The sequence below is a fragment of the Schistocerca nitens genome, chromosome 2, assembly GCF_023898315.1.
Source record: "Schistocerca nitens isolate TAMUIC-IGC-003100 chromosome 2, iqSchNite1.1, whole genome shotgun sequence".
Classification (NCBI taxonomy): domain Eukaryota; kingdom Metazoa; phylum Arthropoda; class Insecta; order Orthoptera; family Acrididae; genus Schistocerca; species Schistocerca nitens.
This window is the reverse complement of record NC_064615.1, coordinates 395,757,342-395,782,341: the sequence shown is the minus strand read 5'-3', so window position 1 is coordinate 395,782,341 and position 25,000 is coordinate 395,757,342. Positions and strand designations below refer to the sequence as shown.

The 25,000-nt window shown below is 44.8% G+C and overlaps 1 protein-coding gene across 3 annotated transcripts in view; it reads left to right on the top strand.

The window, feature by feature from the left end:
• The window catches only part of LOC126236240 (ATP-binding cassette sub-family C member 4-like), a 352,061-nt gene extending 329,117 nt beyond the window's left edge, over window positions 1-22,944 (top strand). For all 3 annotated transcript variants that reach the window (XM_049945384.1, XM_049945382.1, XM_049945383.1), the window contains 4 exons: window positions 3,358-3,527; window positions 19,645-19,774; window positions 22,493-22,603; window positions 22,741-22,944. In XM_049945384.1, the coding sequence (XP_049801341.1) occupies window positions 3,358-3,527; window positions 19,645-19,774; window positions 22,493-22,603; window positions 22,741-22,767 (438 nt within the window). In that variant the 3' untranslated portion in view covers window positions 22,768-22,944. The remainder of the gene's footprint in view (window positions 1-3,357; window positions 3,528-19,644; window positions 19,775-22,492; window positions 22,604-22,740) is intronic.
• Window positions 22,945-25,000: the final 2,056 nt, after the last annotated feature.

Sequence of the window (25,000 nt, the reverse complement as noted above, 5' to 3'; positions counted from 1 at the left end):
GAAGCTGTTGTACACACAGAACTACCAACGCTGGAAAACTTTTCCAAAATGCAGGAAGGTGTGAAGACGATCGACGCTTTGTGCAGTGATTAGCAGGCCCATGGATATGTTCGTCCTATTCCAGTGGCAACGCTACAAGACAGGCAATTTTGCCTTACGGTCTGGTTTACTGTTACAATTCAGTTTCTAAAAGAGAATACCTTATTTCAGGCATTACCTGTCACCACAGACAACGCAGTGGACGACGACCTTCACTTGAAGGTCGAGAGCGGCGGCGTTTGCGTAGAGTTGTCAGTGCTAACAGCAAGCAGTACTATGTGAAATAACCGCAGAAATCAATGTGGGGCTTACGACGAACGTATCCGTTAGGACAGTGTGGCGAAATTTGTTGTTGATGGGCCACAACAGCAGACAACCGACGCGAGTGCCTTTGCTAACAGCGTGACATCTCCTGCAGCGTCTCTCCTGGGCTCGTGACCATATCGGTTGCACCGTAGACGACTGGTAAACTGTGACCTGGTCAGATGAGATCCGACTTCAGTTCGTAAGAGCTGATGGTAGGGTTCGACTGTGGCGCAGACTCCACAAAGCCATGGACCCAAGTAGTCAACAAGGCACTGGGCAAGCTGGTGGTGGCTCCATAATGGTGTGGGCTGTGTTTAAATGGAACAGACCGGGTCCTCTGGTCGAACTGAACCGATCATTGACTTGAAATCGTAATGTTCGGCTACTTGGAGACCATTTTCAGCCACTTATGGGCTTCAAATTCCCAAACATGTCAATGAGCCAAAGTTCTTCGCTATTGGTTTTAAGATCATTCTGCACAATTGTATGGAATTGTTTGGCCACCACCAAAGCCCGACATGAATACTATCGAACGTTTATGGGATATAATCGAGAGGTCAGTTCGTGCACCGGCACTTAACGCGGTTATGGACGGCTATACAGGCAGCACGGGTCAAAATATTTCGGCAGGGGCTTCCAACGACTTGTCGAATCCATGCCCCGTCGAGCTGCTGCACAAAGCCGGGCAAAAGCAGGTCCCACTCGTTATAAGGAGGTAGCCCATGACCTTCGTCAAAATGGTTCCAATGGCTCTAAGCACTATGGGACTTAACATCTGAGGTCACCAGTCCCCTAGACTTAGAAATACTTAAACCTAACTAACCTAAGGACATCACCCACACCCATGCCCGAGGCAGGATTCTAGCCTGCGACCGTAGCAGCAGCGCGGTTCCGGACTGAAGAGCCTAGAACCGCTCGGCCACAGCGGCCGGCTTGACCTTTGTCACCTCAGTGTAGTTGGAGATATAGCAACGTGCGTCTCCGTGCAAGACGAAAGCGTCTCACGTATAAGCTCCCTAGTTACACTACTGGCCATTAAAATTGCTACACCACGAAGATGACGTGCTACAGACGTGGAATTTCACCGACAGGAAGAAGACGCTGCGATATGCAAATGATTAGCTTTTCAGAGCACTCACACAAGGTTGGTGCCGGCGGCGACACCTACAACGTGCTGACATGAGGAAAGTTTCCAACGGATTTCTCATACACAAACAGCAATTGACCGGCGTTGCCTGGTGAAACGTTGTTGTGATGCTTCGTGTAAGGAGGAGAAATGCGTACCATCACGTTTCCGACTTTGATAAAGGTCGGATTGTAGCCTATCGCGATTGCGGTTTATCGTATCGTAACATTGCTGCTCGCGTTGGTCGACATCCAATGACTGTTAGCGGAATATGGAATCGGTGGGTTCAGTAGGGTAGTACGGAACGCCTACATCTACATCTACATCAATACTCCGCAAGCCACCTGGCGGTGTGTGGCGGAGGGTACTTTGAGTACCTCTATCGGTTCTCCCTTCTATTCCAGTCTCGTATTGTTCGTGGAAAGAAGGATTGTCGGTATGCATCTGTGTGGGCTCTAATCTCTCTGATTTTATCCTCATGGTCTCTTCGCGAAATATACGTAGGTGGGAGCAATATACTGCTTGACTCTTCAGTGAAGGTATGTTCTCGAAACTTTAACAGAAGCCCGTACCGAGCTACTGAGCGTCTCTCCTGCAGAGTCTTCCACTGGAGTTTATCTATCATCTCCGTAACGCTTTCGCGATTACTAAATGATCCTGGAACGAAGCGCACTGCTCTCCGTTGGATCCGTGCTGGATCCCAACGGCCTCGTATCACTAGCAGTCGAAATGAGAGGCATCTTATCCGCATGGATCGTGCAGCCACGTCTCGATCCCTGAGTCAACAGATGGGGACGTTTGCAAGACAACAACCATCTGTACGAACAGTTCGACGACGTTTGCAACAGCATGGACTATGAGCTCGGAGACCATGCCTGCAGTTACCCTTGACGCTGCATCACAGACAGGAGCGCCTGCGATGGTGTACTCAACGACGAACCTGGGTGCACGAATGGCAAAACGTCATTTTTTCGGATGAATCCAGGTTCTATTTGCAGCATCATGATGGTCTGGCGACATCGCTGTGAATGCACATTGGAAGCGTGTATTCGTCATCGCCATACTAGCGTATCACCCAGCGTGACGGTATGGGGTGCCATTTGTTATACGTCTCGGTCACCTCTTTTTCGCATCGACGGCACTTTGAACAGTGGACGTTACATTTCAGATGTGTTACGACCCGTGGCTCTACCCTTCATTCGATCCTTGCGAAACCCTACATTTCGGCAGGAAAATGCACGACCGCATGTTGCAGCTCCCGTACGGGCCTTTCTGGATACAGAAAGTGTTCGACTGCTGCTCTGGCCAGCACATTCTCCAGATCTCTCACCAATTGAAAATGTCTGGTCAATGGTGGCCGAGCAACTGGCTCGTCACAATACGCCAGCCACTACTCTTGATGAACTGTGGTATCGTGTTGAAGCTGCATGGGCAGCTGTACTTGTACACGCCATCCAAGCTCTGTTTGACTCAATGCCCAGGCGTATCAAGGCAGTTATTACGGCCAGAGGTGGTTGTTCTGGCTACTGATTTCTCAGGATGTATGCACCCAAATCGCGTGAAAATGTAATAACATGTCAGTTCTAGTATAATATATTTGTCCAATGAATACCTGTTTATCATCTGCATTTCTTCTTGGTGTAGCAATTTTAATGGCCAGTAGTATAGAATTATCGGCGCCCGTTGTCAGAGCTGCACGTTCTCCGACGAAGGCAGTCGTTAGTAAATGTTCTGTACTTTATTTGCCTCTCATGCTCGCAGATTTCCACAGGCAGTTTGCCTCATGTTCAGAATTACTCACCAGTTGTAAGTAAACAGAAATAGGCAGTATATTCAGGTGTGGTTCATACTTGTGAAGGAGAAATGAAGACAAGCTTGTTTTTCAGGTGGAGCTGCGCGAGTCGCTGCACGACAGCCTGGGGCTGCAGACGCGCGTGCTGGACCAGGGCAGCAACTTCAGCGTGGGCCAGCGCCAGCTGGTGTGCCTGGCGCGCGCCATCCTGCGCGACAACCGCATCCTCATGCTGGACGAGGCGACGGCCAACGTCGACAACAAGTAAGTATCCCGCACCTCCACCTCTCAACAACTCTCTGAACAGATTTTCCTTACTGTAAAATACTAAAACAGCTTGTTCTCAGGTATTATGACAACTTTTAGGCTCCATAGTGGACCCTCATGTGTAAAGGCTTCGTTTCTCTTCTGCGGTTAAACTCTACTGGCGTCAAAGAGTGACTATAGCTGCGGTTTTGGTGATGATGGTTACACACTGCTGCTTCTGGCAGGCCCTGTCTGAGATGATGTACACACAAGACCAGCAAGATGGATGGGCTGAAGTTACTTCTTATGGGACCACAATTTTCTTTTTCTTAGCGTTATCAGTCTTCTGACTGGTTCCATGTACTACACTATGACTTCGTTCATGTGTTAACCGCTTCATCTCATAGAGGCGCTTACAGCCAGCGATCTCAATTATTTGTTAGATATATATCAGTCTCTGTATTCTCACACACTTCTTGCCATTAAGATTCGTTTCGGTATTATAGATGTTTACCCCTATGTCTTAACACGTGTTTTATAATCCTGTCCGTTATTCTAGTGTTTGTGTTTTCCACACACTATCTCATGTCACCGATTCAAACGAGAACCTCCACGTTCCTTATCGGGCCACTTTGTGAGGAGCCTTCTGTAATGCCACTTTTCAAGTACTTCACTTCTCTTCCTTTCTCGTTTCCCCACAGTCCATGATTCTGATCTATTCACTACTGTACTGCAGACGTACATTCTCAGAAAATGCTTTCTCAAACGAAGATACATGTTTGGTGCTAGTAGATTTCTTTTAACGAAGGATACCCTCTTTGCCTGTGTTATGCTAATGTTGTGTGTTCTTTGCTCCATTCATCGTGAATTATTTTACTTCGAAAGTAGTTGTATTCCCTCATATCGTCTACTTCGTGGTCTCCAATAATGATGTTAAATTTTACCTACTCTGATTTCTATTACTAGTCATTACTTCCATCTTTCTTTAGTCTACCCCCAATTTATATTCTGTACTAATTATACAGTTCATTTGATGCAAGAGGTTCTATAATTCTTAGTTTCTCCATGTTCAGATTCCGCAACTGTTTGTTTCATTAATGAGAAACCGCTCCAGTTGCTGCTTACTGAGTCCAGTACCACTTTCAGCCTTCATATAGCAATGGTTATATATCTACCAGACTTATCGCAGTTTTCAGAAGCACTTGAAAACGGCCGAAACCGCTAGTGGACTCATTTCGTTTCTCAACAGCAACTTCTGCGGTTTTACATTAATCCTGTAAATCTTCCTCAGTTTCAGTCAGGATAGCAATGTCACCAACGAATTTTATCACTGACGTCCTTTCAAACTCAGTCTGAATCCAACACCTGTACCTTACTTCTAGGACGTACAGACTGGACAGTAGAGCAGAATGAGTACATTCCTCCTTTACGCCCTTTTACTCTGAGCACCGCTCTCTTGATTTTCCATTATTGTTGTTCTTTATTCGTTCTTGTAAAGACTGTGTATTACCCATATTTCATATCTATTTTAGTTACAAATGGCTCTGAGCACTATGGGACTTAACATCTCTGGTCATCAGTCCCCTAGAACTTAGAACTACTTAAACCTAACTAACCTAAGGACATCACACACATCCATGCCCTAGGCAGGATTCGAACTTACTTCCGTAGCGGTCACGCGGTTCCAGACTGAAGCTCCTAGAACCGCACGGCCACACCGTCCGGCTATTTTAGTTACAGTTTCATATATCTTGCACCATGTAGTCGAATACAGTGATGTGACACTGTGGGCATTAGGTTCAAAATTACACATTAGAGACGGTAGATGAGTTTTACTGTTTGGGCAGCAAAGTAACTGAAGATGGTCACAATAGAGAAGATATAAATGCAGACTGGCCATACCAAGTAAAGTGTTTATGAAAAAAATATTTTAATAAAGCTTTTAGGAAAAACATTCATACCTTATGTACATGGGTTGGATAAAGCCGTTCACTGTCTTAACTGCTCTCAGCACAATCGTCCGACATCGTCATCACTTTCCCTCACACACATGAAGGTCCTCGTGCACCGTCAGTTTGTCCATCTCTGTCGATGTCTCTCAAGGATCGCCCTGTGCCACGGATGATGTCTTCTGTTGTGCTGTAGCATGTGCCATGAGGAAATTCTTTCATTTTCGCGAACAGGTCGAAATCGCGTGGACTGATATCGGATGAATACGGTGATGTTCAGTATCTCCAGCTCCCATGTATGCAGGAATTCCTGCACGGAGTTCATTGTGTGGAATCTTGCACTATCATGAAGGATGATGGCTCGCAGTGCCAGAAGGTGCCGTCACTTTCTTCTCAGTGCGGGACGAAGGTGGTGTCGCAAGAAATTTCAATAGTCTGCCCCTGCATATACGCTACTGGCCATTAAAATTGCTACACCACGAAGATGACGTGCTACAGACGCGAAATTTAACCGACAGGAAGAAGATGTTGTGACAGGCAAATGATTAGCTTTTCAGAGCATTCACACAAGGTGGGTGCCGGTGGCGACACCTACGCCGTACTGATATGAGGAAAGTTTCCAACCGATTTCTCATACACAAACAGCAGTTGTCCGGCGTTGCCTGGTGAAAGGTTGTTGTGATGCCTCGTGTAGGTAGGAGAAATGCGTACCTTCACGTTTCTGACTTAATAAAGGTCGGATTGTAGCCTATCGCGATTGCAGTTTATCGTATCGCGACATTGCTGCTCGCGTTGGTCGAGATCCAATGACTGTTAGCAGAATACGGAATCGGTGAGTTCAGGAGGGTAATAAGGAACGCCGTGCTGGATCCCAACGGCCTCGTATCACTAGCAGTCGAAATGACAGGCATCTTATCCGCATGGATCGTGCAGCCACGTCTCGATCCCTGAGTCAACAGATCGGGACGTTTGCAAGACAACAACCATCTGCACGACAGTTCGACGACGTTTGCAGCAGCATGGAGTATCAGCTCAGAGACCATGGCTGCGGTTATCTTTGACGCTGCATCACAGACAGGAGCGCGTGCGATGGTGTACTCAACGACGAACCTGGGTGCACGAACGGCAAAACGTCATTTTTTGGATGAATCCAGGTTCTGTTTACAGCATCGTGATGGTCGCATCCGTGTTTGGCGACATCGCGGTGAACGCACATTGGAAGCGTGTTTTCGTCATGTCCATACTGGCGTTTCACCAGGCGTGATGTTATAGGGTGCCATTTGTTACACGTCTCGGTCACCTCTTGTTCGCATTGGCGACACTTTGAACAGTGGACGTTACATTTCAGATGTGTTACGACCCGTGGCTCTACCCTTCATTCGATCCTTGTGAAACCCTGCATTTCAGCAGGATAATGCACGACCGCATGTTTCAGGTCCCGTACGGGCCTTTCTGGATACAGAAAGTGTTCGACTGCTGCTCTGGCCAGCACATTCTCCAGATCTCTCACCAACTGAAAACGTCTGGTCAATGGTGGTCGAGCAACTGGCTCGTCACAATACGCCAGCCACTACTCTTGATGAACTGTGGTATCAAGTTGAAGCTGCATGGGCAGCTGTACCTGTACACGCCATCCAAGCTCTGTTTGACTCAATGCCCAGGCGTATCAAGGCCGCTATAACGGCCAGAGGTGTTTGTTCTGGGTACTTATTTCTCAGGATGTATGCGCCCAAATTACGTGAAAATGTAATAACATGTCAGTTCTAGTATAATATATTTGTCCAATGAATGCCTGTTTATCATCTGCATTTCTTCTTGGTGTAGCAATTTCAATGGCCAGTAGTGTACTAAGCAACAACAACCTCTTTGCACGCGAAAGGCAAATGCCCCGAGTTCGAGTCTCGGTCCGGCACACAGTTTTAATCTGCCGGGAAGTCTCATATCAGCGCACACTCCGCTGCAGAGTGAAAATCTCATTCTGGAAACATCCTCCAGGAGTGCTAGTTCTGCAAGGTTCTGTAAGGCTTCTATAAAGTTTGGAAGGTAGGAGACGAGGTACTGGCACAAGTAAAGCTGTGAGGACGGGGCGTGAGTCGTGCTTGGGTAGCTCAGATGGTAGAGCACTTGCCCGCGAAAGGCAAAGGTTCCGATTTCGAGTACCGGTCCGGCACACAGTTTTAATTTACCAGGAAGTTTCAAGAACAACCATCACTTTAGTACCAGCTGCTTCAGGGAGCCAGTTTTAATTTGCCAGGAAGTTTCAACAACAACCATCACTTTAGTACCAGCTGGTTTTGGGCGCACGTTCTGTGCACGGAGAGAACCAGGGCGTTTCCATTCACTGGGCCGATCGTGAATGGTATCCATGGCATCCCGAAACACTTTCATCCGTCCCACTCCCGTACAGTACGGCAATGCTGCATCATCATGCGTCTGACGTAGTCCCTGAAAACATTGTTGTGGACTCAAATCAAGTGCCACTTCACTCTTGATCCATGCAAGTTTTTTGTGTTTCCTGAACATACCGTTATGGCACTTGAACTGGCCTCCCACACTTTCAGAAAGTACACACTACAGCTGACTCAAACACAGTCGTCGTCGCTCACTGCACTACTTCAAATGACGTTCTGACATCAGCTACATACGGGATGCATGTCATTGGATGCACATCCTTCATGTCACAGCAATGTTGCCACTACTTTTTATCCAATCCTAGTAAATTTAAGCATCAAGAAGTCTTTTCTGAAAGTAATCTACATGCGCATCTACAAATATACTCCGCAAGGTATCATGCAGTGAGTGGCGGAGGGTACCTTGTACCACTACTAGTTATTCCCTTTCCCGTTTCGCTCACAAATGAAGTGTGGGGACAGCGACTGTCTGTATGCTTACATACGAACCTTAATATCTCTTGTCTTTGCGGTCGTTAGGCGAAATGTACATTGGCGACTGTAGAATCATTCTCTAGTCAGCCTCAGATGCCGGTTCTCTAAGTTTTCTCAATAATGCCTCGCGAAAAGAGCGTCGAGTTCTCTCGAGGGATTCCCATTTGAGTTTACTGACCATTTCTGTAATATTCGCGTGTTGGCTGAACCTATCGCTAGCAAATCTAGCAGCGCGCCTCTGAATTATTTCGTGTCTTCCTTTAATGCGATCTAGTGAGGATCCCAAACACTCGAGCCGTACTCAAGAATGGGTGGCACAAATATTTTATACGCAGTCTCCTTTATACATGTGCTACAACTTCCCAGAATTGCACCCATAAACCGAAATAAACCATTCGCTTTCTGTACTAACGTCCATAAATGCTTATTCCACTTTATATCGCTTTGTAATGTTACGCCTAGATATTCAATCAACGTGGCTGAGTCAAGCAGCACAATAGAAGTAATGTATCCTAACATTACATTATTGTTTTTCATACTCATTTGCATTAACTTATACTTTTCCACGTGTAGAAAGAGCTGCCATTCATTACACCAAATAGAAATTCGGTCTAAGTTGACTTGTATCCTTTCACAGCGATTCAGCGACGGTACTTCCCCATGTATTAAGCCGTCATCAACAAACATTCACAGAGTGCTGATCATCCTATCTGTCAGATTTCTTACGTGAAAAAAAAAAAAAAAAAAAAGCAAGAGCGGTTGTACCACACATCCCTAAGGCACTCCTGCTGATATCCTTGTCTCATTGTCAGGAGTGTAGCTTCATATGGAACTGAGACATGGACAATTAACAGTACATACCAGAAGAATGCAGTACCTTTTGAGATGTAGTTTTATAGAAAAGTGCTAAAAGTGCGTGTGGTGTCACCGCCAGACACCACACTTGCTAGGTGGTAGCCTTTAAATCGGCCGCGGTCCATTAGTATACGTCGGACCCGCGAGTCGCCACTATCAGAGATTGCAGACCGAGCACCGCCACACGGCAGGTCTAGAGAGACTTCCTACCACTCGCCCCAGTTGTACAACCGACTTTGCTAGCGGTGGTTCACTGACAAAATACGTTCTCATTTGCCGAGACGATAGTTAGCATAGCCTTCAGCTACGTCATTTGCTACGACCTAGCAAGGCGCCATTATCAGTTGCTATTGATATCGTGAAGAATGTACAGACAAGATCTACGTTCAACATTGATGGATTAAAGTTAAGTATTCCACCAAGTACCACCTTTTTTTCTGAAGTCTGAATTCCTTGTTCTGTTCCAGACCTCACGCCAGCCTGCGTGAGCTTAAACGCGTGCCTTTCGGCTTCCTCCAAACTCCGTGAGTTGGCTCCTGCCAATCCACAACAGTGGGTAGACATGATAACGAAAGAAGAGGTACTGAATCGAATCAGAGACCAAAGATTTTAATTGCAGAACTCGATTAAAAGAAGGTGTCTGCTGATAGGACATATCCAGAGGCATCAAGGATGAGTTAATCTGATGATGGCAGGAACTTTGTGTGTGTGTGTGTGTGTGTGTGTGTGTGTGTGTGTGTGTGTGTGTTTGAGTGACCGGGGGGTTGATTCACGGACCGACGTAAAAATAACGAAAGGAGCTAGTGACACTCAGAACATGTGTTGGAATTTCGAGTAGTATTGTAACATAGAAGAAGTTAGGAACATGAAGGCATTAAGGCAATACCTTGAGGAATTTGGCGAAAGGAAAAGCAGCAAAGAACTGTAGTAATTTCGCAGTTTACTGAAAATAGATTCACAGGATATTTTCTGTGCTGCGATAGAAGTTACTGGACATCCTCCAATACAGACTTCAATCTCTAAGACGCTGTCTCCTATTCTCAGACTGACGCAGATAAATACTTTGCCTGGACTAGGTCACTGATAGTTTGGAACTAGGAGAGAGATACTGGAAGATCGAGACTAGTTTAGAGGCGTACCTGGATGGTTAATTTGGTAACAACGTTACCCGTGAAAGTTTAGGAATTAATCATTAATCACTAATCTGCCGTCTGTACCGTAATGATTTCGTTGGGATTTAGTTGCCACTTGAATATGGAATAATTACTGTGTACAGTATGTCGATTTCAAGTCGCTGCATCGGTAGCCTGCTTTTACTTGTGAAAGGGTGAAAGGCGTCAGTCATTGCGGCTCTCATATAATTTTGGTGGTTACGTCTTATCAAGTTCGGCAGAGTATCTTTTTTTGTGCTTGCGTTTGCCATTATTTTCCATTCTCATATTTTCCGTGCCATGGGGAAAGATCACGCTAGGGACATTAATGTGTTGTGTTTTTATTCTGACGTTAAGTACGACCGGCAGTCAGTACAAAATGTGCCTTTTACCACTCTTCCTGAACATGGATGCCTTTCCAGTTTGATTGAAGGTGTGCGTAAAAATGAAGGCATGCAAGTTTGCAAATTCAGGTGGAGGCTCTTGAGCTAGCTTTGTTGTAGCGGCCTGGGAACGTTATTTTCGAAGCCAGCTCCGGTGGCATGAAGTCGTTGCAGTTCTGTGTAGCCTGACGCAGCCATGCGTCCCCAGGCGTCGGGCTTTGTACTTGGACGTTTTAAACCGGAGCGTTGGGACATCGTCTTCAAAATTTCAGGCGTTGACGGAATGGAAAATTTTAAGAAGAGACTGTCTTCCGACTGGAGGAAACGCATGCTCTCTTGAAAAGAAGCCATTTGGCGTTTGGTCAACTCTACCAAGTTTTGTCCCTCCCCGTATGTAGAGGCGAGGCGGTTTAAGTTTTAGAGGGAACGTACCGGGACGTGGACGAGAATAGTCGCTGCTCCGTGATAAAGTATTATTTTTGTAACGATTTCGAGTTAGGTTTCTCCGTAACGATGCAACTCCGTTGTTGGGAATAGTGTGAAATTCTCGCGAATGACGATGTCAGAATCGCTTTTACGTAAATTCAAATGGAACTGAATTTGGTGTTTGATCGTTTACGAAGCACTTTATGCAACGTATGCCAAGTGCCATGTTGTTTACCATAGTGCTTTCCGCAGTTCTTTTCGAACATGTCCTCGTAACCTGTAATGTTTAGCGTTGTGTACCCTGTGAGAGGAAATAATATCTTAGCAAAATGTGATATCTGATCGGTCGTTCTGGAGCTCAATAATTACAATTACATTGCGCAGTTTTTTCTTTAGGATAGGGATTAGGGCTAGTAATCAATTAAAATTTCATGGAACTTACGGTGGTTTGGAACTCAGGGCAGAATTAATAATTTTAATTAGAGTGTTTGTGCACAGTTAGCGCTCAACTACGTGAGGTGTTACAAGGCGAAGTGAACAACTTTCATCGGAAATTCAGACCACTTTTAAAGAATCACGTACGCGCATAAATTCTTCTAACTTGACGAAAACTGTCGGCTTAATACACCTCCAACTTCCCTAAAACTACTTCATTCCTCTCGAGGATCACCTCTCGTAACTGGGTTTCAAACATGAAGACACGCTAATATCTTAATAACGTTGGCATCGGCCTTACAGTTTCACCACCTTAGTATCAGTGATAGTAAGCAGATGGTGTGTACAGAAGTAGTGTAGAAGCAGCTCATCGAAGAAAGACCTGCAGAATACATACAATGGATGCCGGGACGGGCACTTGGCACTGAACGTAACAACAGGGGTGTGTTAAACAAAAGTGATATAATCCATAAGTGTATTTAATGTGCGTCACTTCCATAAGTACATATTTGGTTATAAACGACCTATAACACTATGTTATACTATAGGGTACACAACAGATAATGAAAACTTGCAAACATGAAGTCAGAGTGCGACGCTGCAGATGGGAGCACTCTCCCTTAACTACTGTAATGGAGGATCAGGTATAAAATCCCCTGGAACAAGGTAGAATCTGGTGTGACACTGAAATATAAAAGAAGAGTTTGTTAACATTTTAATTATAAAGTTATTATCACAATTCAACGCGTATTATGCATAGTACACGGGACATGTGACCAGGGAAGCTCGACCTACTTATGGTTACTGTGCACTTACATGGTCCGCTAACATATGAGAATTAACACATACTGAAGTGCCTAGGCGCGTACAGAAGCTTGAAATTTAGCGCGAACTTCAATTCGATGTGATTTTAATAGTTTCCACATAGAAACTCTGTCTAGATGTCTGGCACAAAACCCACAGATATTCTGGTCTTACGAAAAGTACACCAGCAGCAAGACGCAATCAATACCTTCACTGCGTGATAGCAATGGTGATGTTATTGATGACAGTGCTACAACGTAGAGTTACTAAACAAGGTTGTCCTTCACAAAAGAAGACGAAGTAAATATTCCAGAATTCGACTCAAGAACAACTGTCAACACGAGTAATTTAGAAGTACATATCCTCGGTGTAGCGAATTAAGAACGGCAAGGCTTTTGGTCCAGATTGTACACCAGTCAGGTTGCTTTCAGCGTATGCTGATACAGTACCTCCATACTTAGCAGTGTTATACAACCGCTCGCTCGTAGAAAGATTCGTAGCCAAAAACTGGAAAGTTGCACAAGTCACACTAATACTCAAGAAAGTAAATAGGAGTAATCCGCCGAAACACAGACACATATCACTAACTCCAATCTGCAGTAGGATTTTCGAACGTTATGAATCACCTCGAAGAAAACGATTTATTGACAAACAGCCAACTTGGATTCAGAAAATACCACTCTTGTGAAACACAGCTAGCTCTTTATTTTAACGAAGTAATGAGTACTGTCGACAGGGGACTCAAACTGCTCCCATATTTTTAGATTTCCAGAAGGTAGAGCAAATACGGAGACTTACAAGCAGTCGTTCTTCCCACGCACAATTCGTGAATGGAACAGGGAAGGGGGGATCAGATAGTGGTACAATAAGTACCCTCCGCCACACACCGTAAGGTGGCTCGCGGAGTATAGATGTAGATGTAGGTTTTTGACACCGTACCTCACAAGCAGCTTCTAATTAAATTGCATGTTTATGGAGTATCGTCTCAGTTAGTTGCGTGACTGAATTCTTGATTTCCTGTCAGAAAGGCCACAGTTCGCAATAACTGACGGGAAGCTCACTATTAAAACAGAAATAATATCTGGCGTTCCACAAGCAATTATTATCGGCCCTCTCTTGATCCTGATCTATTTAACGATTTAAGAGACAATATTAGCAGCCCTCTTGGATTGTATGCAGATGATACTGTCATTTTCCGTCATCAAATGATGAAAACGAATTGCAAAATGGTTTAGACAAGATGCTCTTTTACTACACCACCTCACGTTAATCATATCACGCTGCAAAGTCTTAAATTCAGATCAGCTGCACAATTGATCTATCCAGTGGCTTGCGTCACATGACGTGTTACGAGCACACAAACATATAAACATACTAAGTACGTAGAACAGCTCGTTAATCTTCCAGAGGATTATTGCTATCACACAAAGGTAACTTGTGATTTCCGTTGATCTGTTTCAATACGACGAGGTGACAGAAGTCATGGGATAGCGATATGCACGTGTACAGATGGCAGTAATATCGATTACACACGGTATAAAAGGCAGTACGTCTGTGGAGCTGTCATTTGTACTCAGGTGATTCATGCAAACAGGTTTCCGACGTCATTATGGTCGCACGACAGGAATTATCAGACTTTGTACGAGGATTGGTAGTTTGATCTAGACGCAAGTGACATTTCATTTCGGAAATTGTTAGGTAATTCAATATCCTAAGATCCACAGTGTCAAGAGTGTGTCGTGGATGCCAAATTTTAGGCATTACCTCTCACCACGGACAACGCAGTGGCCGATGGCCTTCACTTAATGACCGAGAACAGCGACGTTCACGTAGAGTGCTAATAGACAAGCAACACTGCGAGAAATAACCGCAGAAGTCAATGTAGGACGTCCGATGGAAATACCCGATAGGACAGTGCGGCGAAATCTGGCATTAATTGACTATGGCAGCAGACGACCAACGCGAGTGACTTTGCCAAAAGCACGATCGTCACCTGCAGCGGCTCTCCTGGGCTCGTGAACATATCAGTTGGATCCTAAAAGAAGAAGATCAGATGAGTCCCGATTTCATTTGGTAAGAGCTAACGGTAGGTTTCGAGTGTGTCGCAGACCCCACTATGCCATCGACCGAAGTTGTCAGCAAGGCACTATGCAAGCTGGTGGGGCTCCATAATGGTTTGAGCTGTGTTTACATGGAATGGACTGGGTACTCTGGTCCAAGTGAACCGATTATTGACTGAAAATGGTTATGTTCGGCTACTTGGAGACCATTTGTAACCTTTGATGGACTTAATATCCCAAAAAACGATGGAATTTCTAAGGACGACAATTCGCCGTGTCACCTTGCCCCAGTTGTTCGCGATTGGTTTGAAGAACATTCTGGACAATTCGAGCGAATGGTTTCGTCACCCAGATCGCCCGACATGAAATCCATCGAACATTTATGGGTCATAATCGAGAGGTAAGTTCAGGCACAAAATCCTGCACCGGCAACACTTTCGCAATTGTGGACAGCTATAGAGGCAGCATGCCTCAGTATTTGGGCTGGGGACTTCCAACGAGTTGTAAGAGTTCATGCCACGCCAAGTTACTGCGCTACGCCAGGCAAAAGGAAGTCCGACACGATATCAGAAGTATCCCATGACTTTTGTCTCTTCAGTGTAAAATATTGTGCATAAATAGATGAAGCATGTCATTCTCAATGGAGAGAAGTCTTCCGAAGTTAGAGTGATTTCAGGTGTGCCGCAGGGGAGTGTCGTAGGACCGTTGCTATTCACAATATACGTAAATGACCTGGTGGATGACATCGGAAGTTCACTGAGGCTTTTGCGTATGATGCTGTGGTATATCGAGAGGTTGTAACAATGGAAAATTGTACTGAAATGCAGGAGGATCTGCAGCGAATTGACGCATGGTGCAGGGAATGGCAATTGAATCTCAATGTAGACAAGTGTAATGTGCTGCGAATACATAGAAAGAAAGATCCCTTATCATTTAGCTACAATATAGCAGGTCAGCAACTGTAAGCAGTTAATTCCATAAATTATGTGGGAGTAGGCATGAGGAGTGATTTAAAATGGAATGATCATATAAAGTTGATCGTCGGTAAAGCGGATGCCAGACTGAGATTCATTGGAAGAATCCTAAGGAAATGCAATCCTAAAACAAAAGAAGTAGGTTACAGTACGCTTGTTCGCCCACTGCTTGAATACGGCTCAGCAGTGAGGGATCCGTACCAGATAGGGTTGATAGAAGAGATAGAGAAGATCCAACGGAGAGGAGCGCGCTTCGTTACAGGAACATTTAGTAATCGCGAAAGCGTTACGGAGATGATTGATAAACTCCAGTGGAAGACTCCGCAGGAGAGACGCTCAGTAGCTCGGTACGAGCTTTTGTTAAAGTTTCGAGAACATACCTTCAACAAGGAGTCAAGCAGTATATTGCTCCCTCCTACGTATATCTCGCGAAGAGGCCATGAGGATAAAATCAGAGAGATTAGAGCCCACACAGAGGCATACCGACAATCCTTCTTTCCACGAACAATACGAGACTGGAATAGAAGGGAGAACCGATAGAGGTACTCAAGGTACCCTCCGCCACACACCGTCAGGTGGCTTGCGGAGTATGGATATAGATGTAGATGTAGAAGACATTGATTACTGTACGATTACATTATTAGCGATATACTAATGGAAACAGTAACAAGCGTAAAATGGCTAGGAGTAACTGCCCGGAACGACAGTACGTAGGATGACCACATGAAAATAATTGTAGTAAAAAGTATGCGCCTGGCTGAGATTCTTCTCGGCGAAACCAAAGGAAATATAAGTCATTCACAGTAGAAGTGGCTTACAAAACACTCTTAGATTGATTCTTGAGAATTGCTCATGAGCCTGGGATCCTTACCAGGTAGGATCAATAGAATACACAGGGAAGATCCACCGCAGGGCCATGCGATTCGTCACTGTACCATTTGACAAATGCGAGGGCGTTACACGGATATTAAATTTCAATAGCATTGTGCATCATGGAGAGGTTTAATGTTGAAACTCCGAGAGAATATACTTGAAGAAATAGAACAACTTGCTACATGCTTCCACGTAAGTCTCGTGAAATGACCAAGACGAGGAAAACAGAAAAAGCAGATCTCATATGTGGGTTTATCGACAATCATTCTTCTCATACACCATTCGCGAATGGAACTAGGAATCCTCGGTGTAACAAAGCAGCTTAAATCACTTAATAAAGGCAAGGCCTCCAGTCCAGATTGTACACCAGTCAGCTTCCTCTCAGAGTATGCTGATAAAATAGCTCCATATTTAGCAATTATATACAACCACTCGCTCACAGAATTTAGACTGGAAAATTGCTCAAGTCACACCAATACCCAAAAAGGGAAGTAGGAGTAATCCGCTGAATTACAGGCCTATGTTACTAACGTCGATTTACAGTAGGGTTTTGGAACATATACTATATTCGAACATTATGAAGTACCTTGACACATAGTCAGCACGGATTCAGAAAATATCGTTCTTGTGAAACACAACTAGTTCTTTATGCTCATAAAGTAATAAGTGCTATCGACAAGGTATGTCAAATTATTTCCATATTTTTAGATTTCCAGAAGGCTTTCGACACAGTTCCTCACAAGCGTCGTCTAACCAAACTGCGTGCCTACAGGGTATCGCCTCAGATGTGCGACTGGATTCGTATTTCCTGTTAGAAAGGTCACAGTTCGTAGTAGTAGACGGAAAGTCATTGAGTAAAACAAAAGTAATATCCGGCGTTCCCCAAGGAAGTGCTATAGGCCCTCTACTGTTCCTGATCTACGAGATGCATTCAAGTTCTAAGGCCTTCGATTTTTTTTCTCCGGTCTGGAAAGAGATAGAAACATGCGCATTGTTTTAAAATGAGGCTGCGTTCATTGTCAATACGTCCCAGAGATGGCAGCACCGTACGGAAGATGGAATATTACTGCCAGCGGCGAGAATGAGAACTGTTTTAAATACTTAAAATGGCGACGTTTTCCTTACTTGAACAGCATGCAATCATTCGTTTTCTGAATTTGCGTGGTGTGAAACCAATTGAAATTCATCGACAGTTGAAGGAGACATGTGGTGATGGAGTTATGGATGTGTCGAAAGTGCGTTCGTGGGTGCGACAGTTTAATGAAGGCAGAACATTGTGTGACAACAAACCAAAACAACCTCGCGCTCGCACAAGCCGGTCTGACGACATGATCGAGAAAGTGGAGAGAATTGTTTTGGGGGATCGCCGAATGACTGTTGAACAGATCGCCTTCAGAGTTAGCATTTCTGTGGGTTCTGTGCACACAATCCTGCATGACGACCTGAAAATGCGAAGAGTGTCATCCAGGTGGGTGCCACGAATGCTGACGGACGACCACATGGCTGCCCGTGTGGCATGTTGCCAAGCAATGTTGACGCGCAACGACAGCATGAATGGGACTTTCTTTTCGTCGGTTGTGACAATGGATGAGACGTGGATGCCATTTTTCAATCCAGAAACAAAGCGCCAGTCAGCTCAATGGAAGCACACAGATTCACCGCCACCAAAAAAATTTCGGGTAACCGCCAATGCTGAAAAAATGATGGTGTCCATCTTCTGGGACAGCGAGGGCGTAATCCTTACCCATTGCGTTCCAAAGGGCACTACGGTAACAGGTGCATCCTACGAAAATGTTTTGAAGAACAAATTCCTTACTGCACTGCAACAAAAACGTCCAGGAAGGGCTGCGCGTGTGCTGTTTCACCAAGACAACGCACCCACACATCGAGCTAACGTTACACAACAGTTTCTTCGTGATAACAACTTTGAAGTGATTCCTCATGCTCCCTACTCACCTGACCTGGCTCCTAGTGACTTTTGGCTTTTTCCAACAATGAAAGACACTCTCCGTGGCCGCACATTCACCAGCCGTGCTGCTATTGCCTCAGCGATTTTCCAGTGGTCAAAACAGACTCCTAAAGAAGCCTTCGCCGCTGCCATGGAATCATGGCGTCAGCGTTGTGAAAAATGTGTACGTCTGCAGGGCGATTACCTCGAGAAGTAACGCCAGTTTCATCGATTTCGGGTGAGTAGTTAATTAGAAAAAAAAAATCGGAGGCCTTAGAACTTGAATGCACGTCGTATATTAACGACATAGGGGACAATCTGAGTAGCCGTTTTAGATTGTTTGCAGATGATTTTGTTATTTGCCGTCTTGTAAAGTCATCAGATGATCAAAACTACTAGGAAAGTTTTTTAGATAAGATATCTGTATGGTGCGAAAAGTGGTAATTGACCATGAATAAAGAAAAGTGTGAAGTTATTCACATGAGTACTAAAAGAAATCAGCTAAATTTCGATTACGCGATAAGTCACACAAATCTGAGGGCTGTAAATTCAGCTAAATACTTAGGGATTACAATTACAAATAATCTAAATTGGAACGATCACATAGATACTGTTGTGGGTAGAGCAAACCAAAGACTGCGATTCATTGGCAGAACTCTTAGAAGGTGCAACAGGTCTACTAAAGAGACTGCTTACATCACGCTTGTCCGCCCTATTCTGGAGTATTGCTGTGCGGTGTCGGATCCACATCAGTTGGGACTGACGGATGACATCGAAAAAGTACAAAGAAGGCAGCTCGTTTTGTATTACAGCGAAATAGGGGAGATAGTGTCACAGACATGATACGTGAATTGAAGTGGCAATCATTAAAACAAAGGCGTTTTTCGTTGCGACAGGATCTTCTCATGAAATTTCCAACATAATTTTTCTCTAGCAATTGCGAAAACATTGTGTTGACACCCACCTACATAGGGGAAAATGATCATCACGATAAAATAAGAGAAATCAAGACTCGCACAGAAAAATTTAAGGGCTTGTTTTTCCCGCGTGCCGTTCTAGAGTGGAACGGTAAAGAGACACCTTGAAGGTGGTTCATTGAACCATCTGCCAGGCACTTTATTGTGAATAGCGGAGTAATCACGTAGATGTAGATGTAGAAAGCGGGGAAATGATAGTTTAGCTGGATGTACCCTCCGCCATACACCGTAATGTGCTTGCCGAGTATAGATGTGGATGTCTAGAAAGTTACTATACAATCAACTATCTTTTATTCCAGCTACATTAACAAACTTTTAGGCTGACAGCATTCACAAATATTTGACTTTTAATGCTTTTAACTTTTTATTTTTAGATTCACTTGCATTTATTGTAAACAAACAATTCTCTTTTCAGCACTGATTCGTTGATTCAGAAGACTATTCGTCTCAAGTTTGCGCACTGTACGGTACTGACAGTGGCACATCGTCTGAACACCATAATTGATTCCGACAAGGTGCTTGTAATGGATGCTGGTCGCATGGTGGTACGTACTATAGTTTAATCATTCAAGTATTGTCTCAGAAAAGAAAACAGATTCCCTTTCCATGTCATATGTCACTGTGAAGATCTGCATACACTCACTTAACTATGAGTTACCCACACCAATGTATCGTCTCAGAAAGTGCCTTGCTTTTCAGCCGAGCTCACTCTGTGCCAGTGCATGATGCATAGTTGTGTATCTTAAACTGTAAATGATAATGTTGTATTCGGATGATTTGTGATCAGTGAATTCTGCCTTGTATGTGTTGTTGTTGATGATAATGACTATGAGAGAAACCAGAGGAAGAAAACCAGTGCTATCACATTTCCCACTCCTGAGAAACACCTGGGCAAGGGGGTGAGGGGTGCCAAGCTTAATGTCCCCATCCGACAGACGAATTTTTTTCTAGTGTGTTACATGTCCTCCCTCTATGAGACATTGAGAACAGATTGTGAATTTAACCACGAAGTTCGTACACAATATGGCGACCAGCAGGCACTTTATGACACCATCTCTTCTCCCCTATCTGGTTATACCAACATTAAATTTTCTCTTCCTGTCGGGATCCAAGAACCTCTAACTTGAGCTCAGTTCATCTTGCTGATAATTATCCGAGGCGTTGTGCCACTTGTGGCGTATCTAAATTAACATGGAAAAATTTGAGCCGCTGTTATCCTACTGTTCGAAAACTGAAATTCAGATCTACACTCCTGGAAATTGAAATAAGAACACCGTGAATTCATTGTCCCAGGAAGGGGAAACTTTATTGACACATTCCTGGGGTCAGATACATCACATGATCACACTGACAGAACCACAGGCACATAGACACAGGCAACAGAGCATGCACAATGTCGGCACTAGTACAGTGTATATCCACCTTTCGCAGCAATGCAGGCTGCTATTCTCCCATGGATACGATCGTAGAGATGCTGGATGTAGTCCTGTGGAACGGCTTGCCGTGCCATTTCCACCTGGCGCCTCAGTTGGACCAGCGTTCGTGCTGGACGTGCAGACCGCGTGAGACGACGCTTCATCCAGTCCCAAACATGCTCAATGGGGGACAGATCCGGAGATCTTGCTGGCCAGGGTAGTTGACTTACACCTTCTAGAGCACGTTGGGTGGCACGGGATACATGCGGACGTGCATTGTCCTGTTGGAACAGCAAGTTCCCTTGCCGGTCTAGGAATGGTAGAACGATGGGTTCGATGACGGTTTGGATGTACCGTGCACTATTCAGTGTCCCCTCGACGATCACCAGTGGTGTACGGCCAGTGTAGGAGATCGCTCCCCACACCATGATGCCGGGTGTTGGCCCTGTGTGCCTCGGTCGTATGCAGTCCTGATTGTGGCGATCACCTGCACGGCGCCAAACACGCATACGACCATCATTGGCACCAAGGCAGAAGCGACTCTCATCGCTGAAGACGACACGTCTCCATTCGTCCCTCCATCCTGTCGCGACACCACTGGAGGTGGGCTGCACGATGTTGGGGCGTGAGCGGAAGACGGCCTAACGGTGTGCGGGACCGTAGCCCAGCTTCATGGAGACGGTTGCGAATGGTCCTCGCCGATACCCCAGGAGCAACAGTGTCCCTAATTTGCTGGGAAGTGGCGGTGCGGTCCCCTACGGCACTGCGTAGGATCCTACGGTCTTGGCGTGCGTCCGTGCGTCGCTGCGGTCCGGTCCCAGGTCGACGGGCACGTGCACCTTCCGCCGACCACTGGCGACAACATCGATGTACTGTGGAGACCTCACGCCCCACGTGTTGAGCAATTCGGCGGTACGTCCACCCGGCCTCCCGCATGCCCACTATACGCCCTCGCTCAAAGTCCGTCAACTGCACATACGGTTCACGTCCACGCTGTCGCGGCATGCTACCAGTGTTAAAGACTGCGATGGAGCTCCGTATGCCACGGCAAACTGGCTGTCACTGACGGCGGCGGTGCACAAATGCTGCGCAGCTAGCGCCATTCGACGGCCAACACCGCCGTTCCTGGTGTGTCCGCTGTGCCGTGCGTGTGATCATTGCTTGTACAGCCCTCTCGCAGTGTCCGGAGCAAGTATGGTGGGTCTGACACACCGGTGTCAATGTGTTCTTTTTTCCATTTCGAGGAGTGTATTTGTTATTTTTTGGTAATGTTAAGTCCATATGAAATACAGCGTTTTGCGGAGTGAAGTCATTGTTCCTGTATGTAGTTAATAAGCCAAACATTCAGGTATGTTGTACTGCAATATCTCTGTACTCAGTGACGAAGCAACTTAACCAATGGAGACCTTTCTTAACTAGGAATAACTGTTATTTGAATTTTTCCTGCAAAAGCTCTTTACGTCCACCAGTATCTAGCTTGACGGTGATATAAATTTGATTCATTATTAACTTATTGTTAATTAAATCATGCGCACCATTCCACTGAGAAAGTCATTATCTCAAGTAGACAAATATTATTGCTGATTCAAAGCAATGTGAAGAACTGCCTGTGGTACGTTTAATGTCTTCAGGTACTTGTCTAACTCTATGTCAACGAATATCTCCAAAGTGCTACCGTGCTTCAAAATCGTATGTACTTTTCAAAATATTTCCGTTCTTCTAACATTTAAATAACTTTAAATGTTGTCTACATGCAACAAATATACTGGAACAATGGACGAATGCAATATTGTGCTAATTTAGTAGGCGTTCAGATTAAGGAAGCATGTCATTGCTTTATTCACACAGGAATTTGACCATCCTCACCTGCTATTGCAAAACGAGGAGGGATACTTTTACAAGATGGTGGAGCAAACCGGCCCATCCATGGCAGAGCAATTGAGAAGAGCTGCTGAAGAGGTAAACCACAACTACATAGAACTAGAGTGAAGCATCTAAGCTTCTAGTTTCATACCTTCACTAGTCATTAACCAGTTACCGTAGCACTTCCTCGACTTTATGAAGAATACTTCTTATTATTTTGTTTTCTTTTTTAGTGTTACAATACTACAACTCGTCCATAGAGAAGACGAAGAGCAACGTGCCTGAGATACGACTTCCACGGGCATTTAATTGATTTAGTGTACTAAGAAACGCTGAAAAACAAGTGGAATCTGCAAACGTTGTACAAATGCACAATTTTGTATGTATTTATTTATAATTTTGACAGTCTTGTGTAAATAAAAGTACTTCTCAGTGCAGCTGCCGCACCATGACACTTACTCTAGAACTAGGAGAGTGGTTCAAGGCCACAGGAAGTGAATATATGAAATGGTACATGAAAAATTTCATATTTCTGATTTCAGACCTTATACGCTTCTGTCATAAAACGCACTTTAAACCCACCTATGTCTTTCTTCCTCTCCTTCATTTCCAAACCTTGTATTATGGTATATGATCGAGCATCTGTTCTTACGGTACATATAGCTTTAGACTGTCGATGATAATGTGTCAGAATTTCTTCTGGATAATTATCAAGTGTATCTGACGTACGACTTTGTTGTCGATGTAACTAAAGCCTACTAAAACGAAATGATTTATAGCGAAGGTTAATGTAAAATTTTGGGAATGTAATAGTGTTTTTACGTATTAAAAGTATATACGCAGGTGTAAAATACGCCACAGTCGCTTTCCTACATAGTGTTGCACCAAGGCTACGTCCACGATATCAAACTGCTCCTTAATCGATTCGGCAGGCCAACTTCATGTTGAGGGAAGCACAATTCAGCTTGATAACTAGTGGCCGAGGCACAAGACTGCATATTCAGTACACAAAAACATATTCAGTAGACAAAAACATATTCAGTACGCGGACGATTCTGAAAGCTGAAGCTGCGGCACGTTGCAGGACCGAGAGTGCTTCTGGAAGAGCTAACCAGATAGAAGAACCAGGATTAACGAAGTTATAATTGCTAGGTGATGATGTCCGGCCACCTCTGCCTATTGTGACTTACAGGCCAGGGGTGCTCTCGCTAGAGAAACGCTAGCCAGCCCAGGGGACTATACAGGGTGTTTCACAATTAATATTACATGTTTATTGAGGTTTTAGAGGGGTCCTAGTAGATCAAGTTTTACAAAGGAAACCATATCCGGAAACTCATCCAATAACGCTACAGAGTGTCAAAGTTATAGGCACAGGCGCCAGCAAATGTATGTATATACAGCGGGATACCGTATGATGTTACAACCTTCTAGGACGATGAAGGATAAATGTCTCAATTTGAGTAAGCGTCCCTGTACCGGAAACGAACAAGTCGAAAATTATAAGGGAAAACAGTTCTGGTACCTCTGACAGTGGAATACATCTACTGGTAACGTCAATGCTAAGATTTTGGGGTAAACAACTTTCGGAGGTGGTAGTAAGGACCAAAACAAGGAGAAAAAATATAGTACACAAGGGCCCTAAATGCATACCTAACGAGCTATGAGCACTTGTTCATCTTCGCTACTGTGAAACACATCTCTTGTATTGAACAAGTGCTCATAGTTCCTAAGGTTTGCGTTTTAGAGACCTTGTTTACCGGACCTTTTTTTTTTTTCCTCCATACTACCTACCACCTCTGAAAGCTGCCTATCCTACAGTCTTAGCAACAACAGTACCAGTACAAATAGTCCATTGCCAAAGGTATCAGAACGGTTTCCACGTATAACTTTCGTCTGGTTCGTTCCCGGTACAGGGACTGTTACCTCCAATTGAGACATTTATCCTTCTCCATAATTCTAGAAAGTTTGTAACATCATCACAGAATCACCCCGCATTTACCTACATTTACAGGCACTGGTGCCTATAACTTTGATGCTTTGTAATGTCGTTGGATGACGTTTCCGGACATGGTTGGGTGGTTGGTTGGTTGTTTTTGGCGGGAGGAGACCAGACGGCGAGGTCATCGGTCTCATCGGATTAGGGAAGGAAGGGGAAGGAAGGGGAAGGAAGTCGGCCGTGACCTTTCAAAGGAACCATCACGGCATTTGCCTGGAGTGATTTAGGGAAATCACGGAAAACCTAAATCAGGATGGCCGGACGCGGGATTGAACCATCGTCCTCCCGAATGCGAGTCCGGTGTCCGGACATGGGGTCCAATTACACTCCTGGAAATGGAAAAAAGAACACATTGACACCGGTGTGTCAGACCCACCATACTTGCTCCGGACACTGCGAGAGGGCTGTACAAGCAATGATCACACGCACGGCACAGCGGACACACCAGGAACCGCGGTGTTGGCCGTCGAATGGCGCTAGCTGCGCAGCATTTGTGC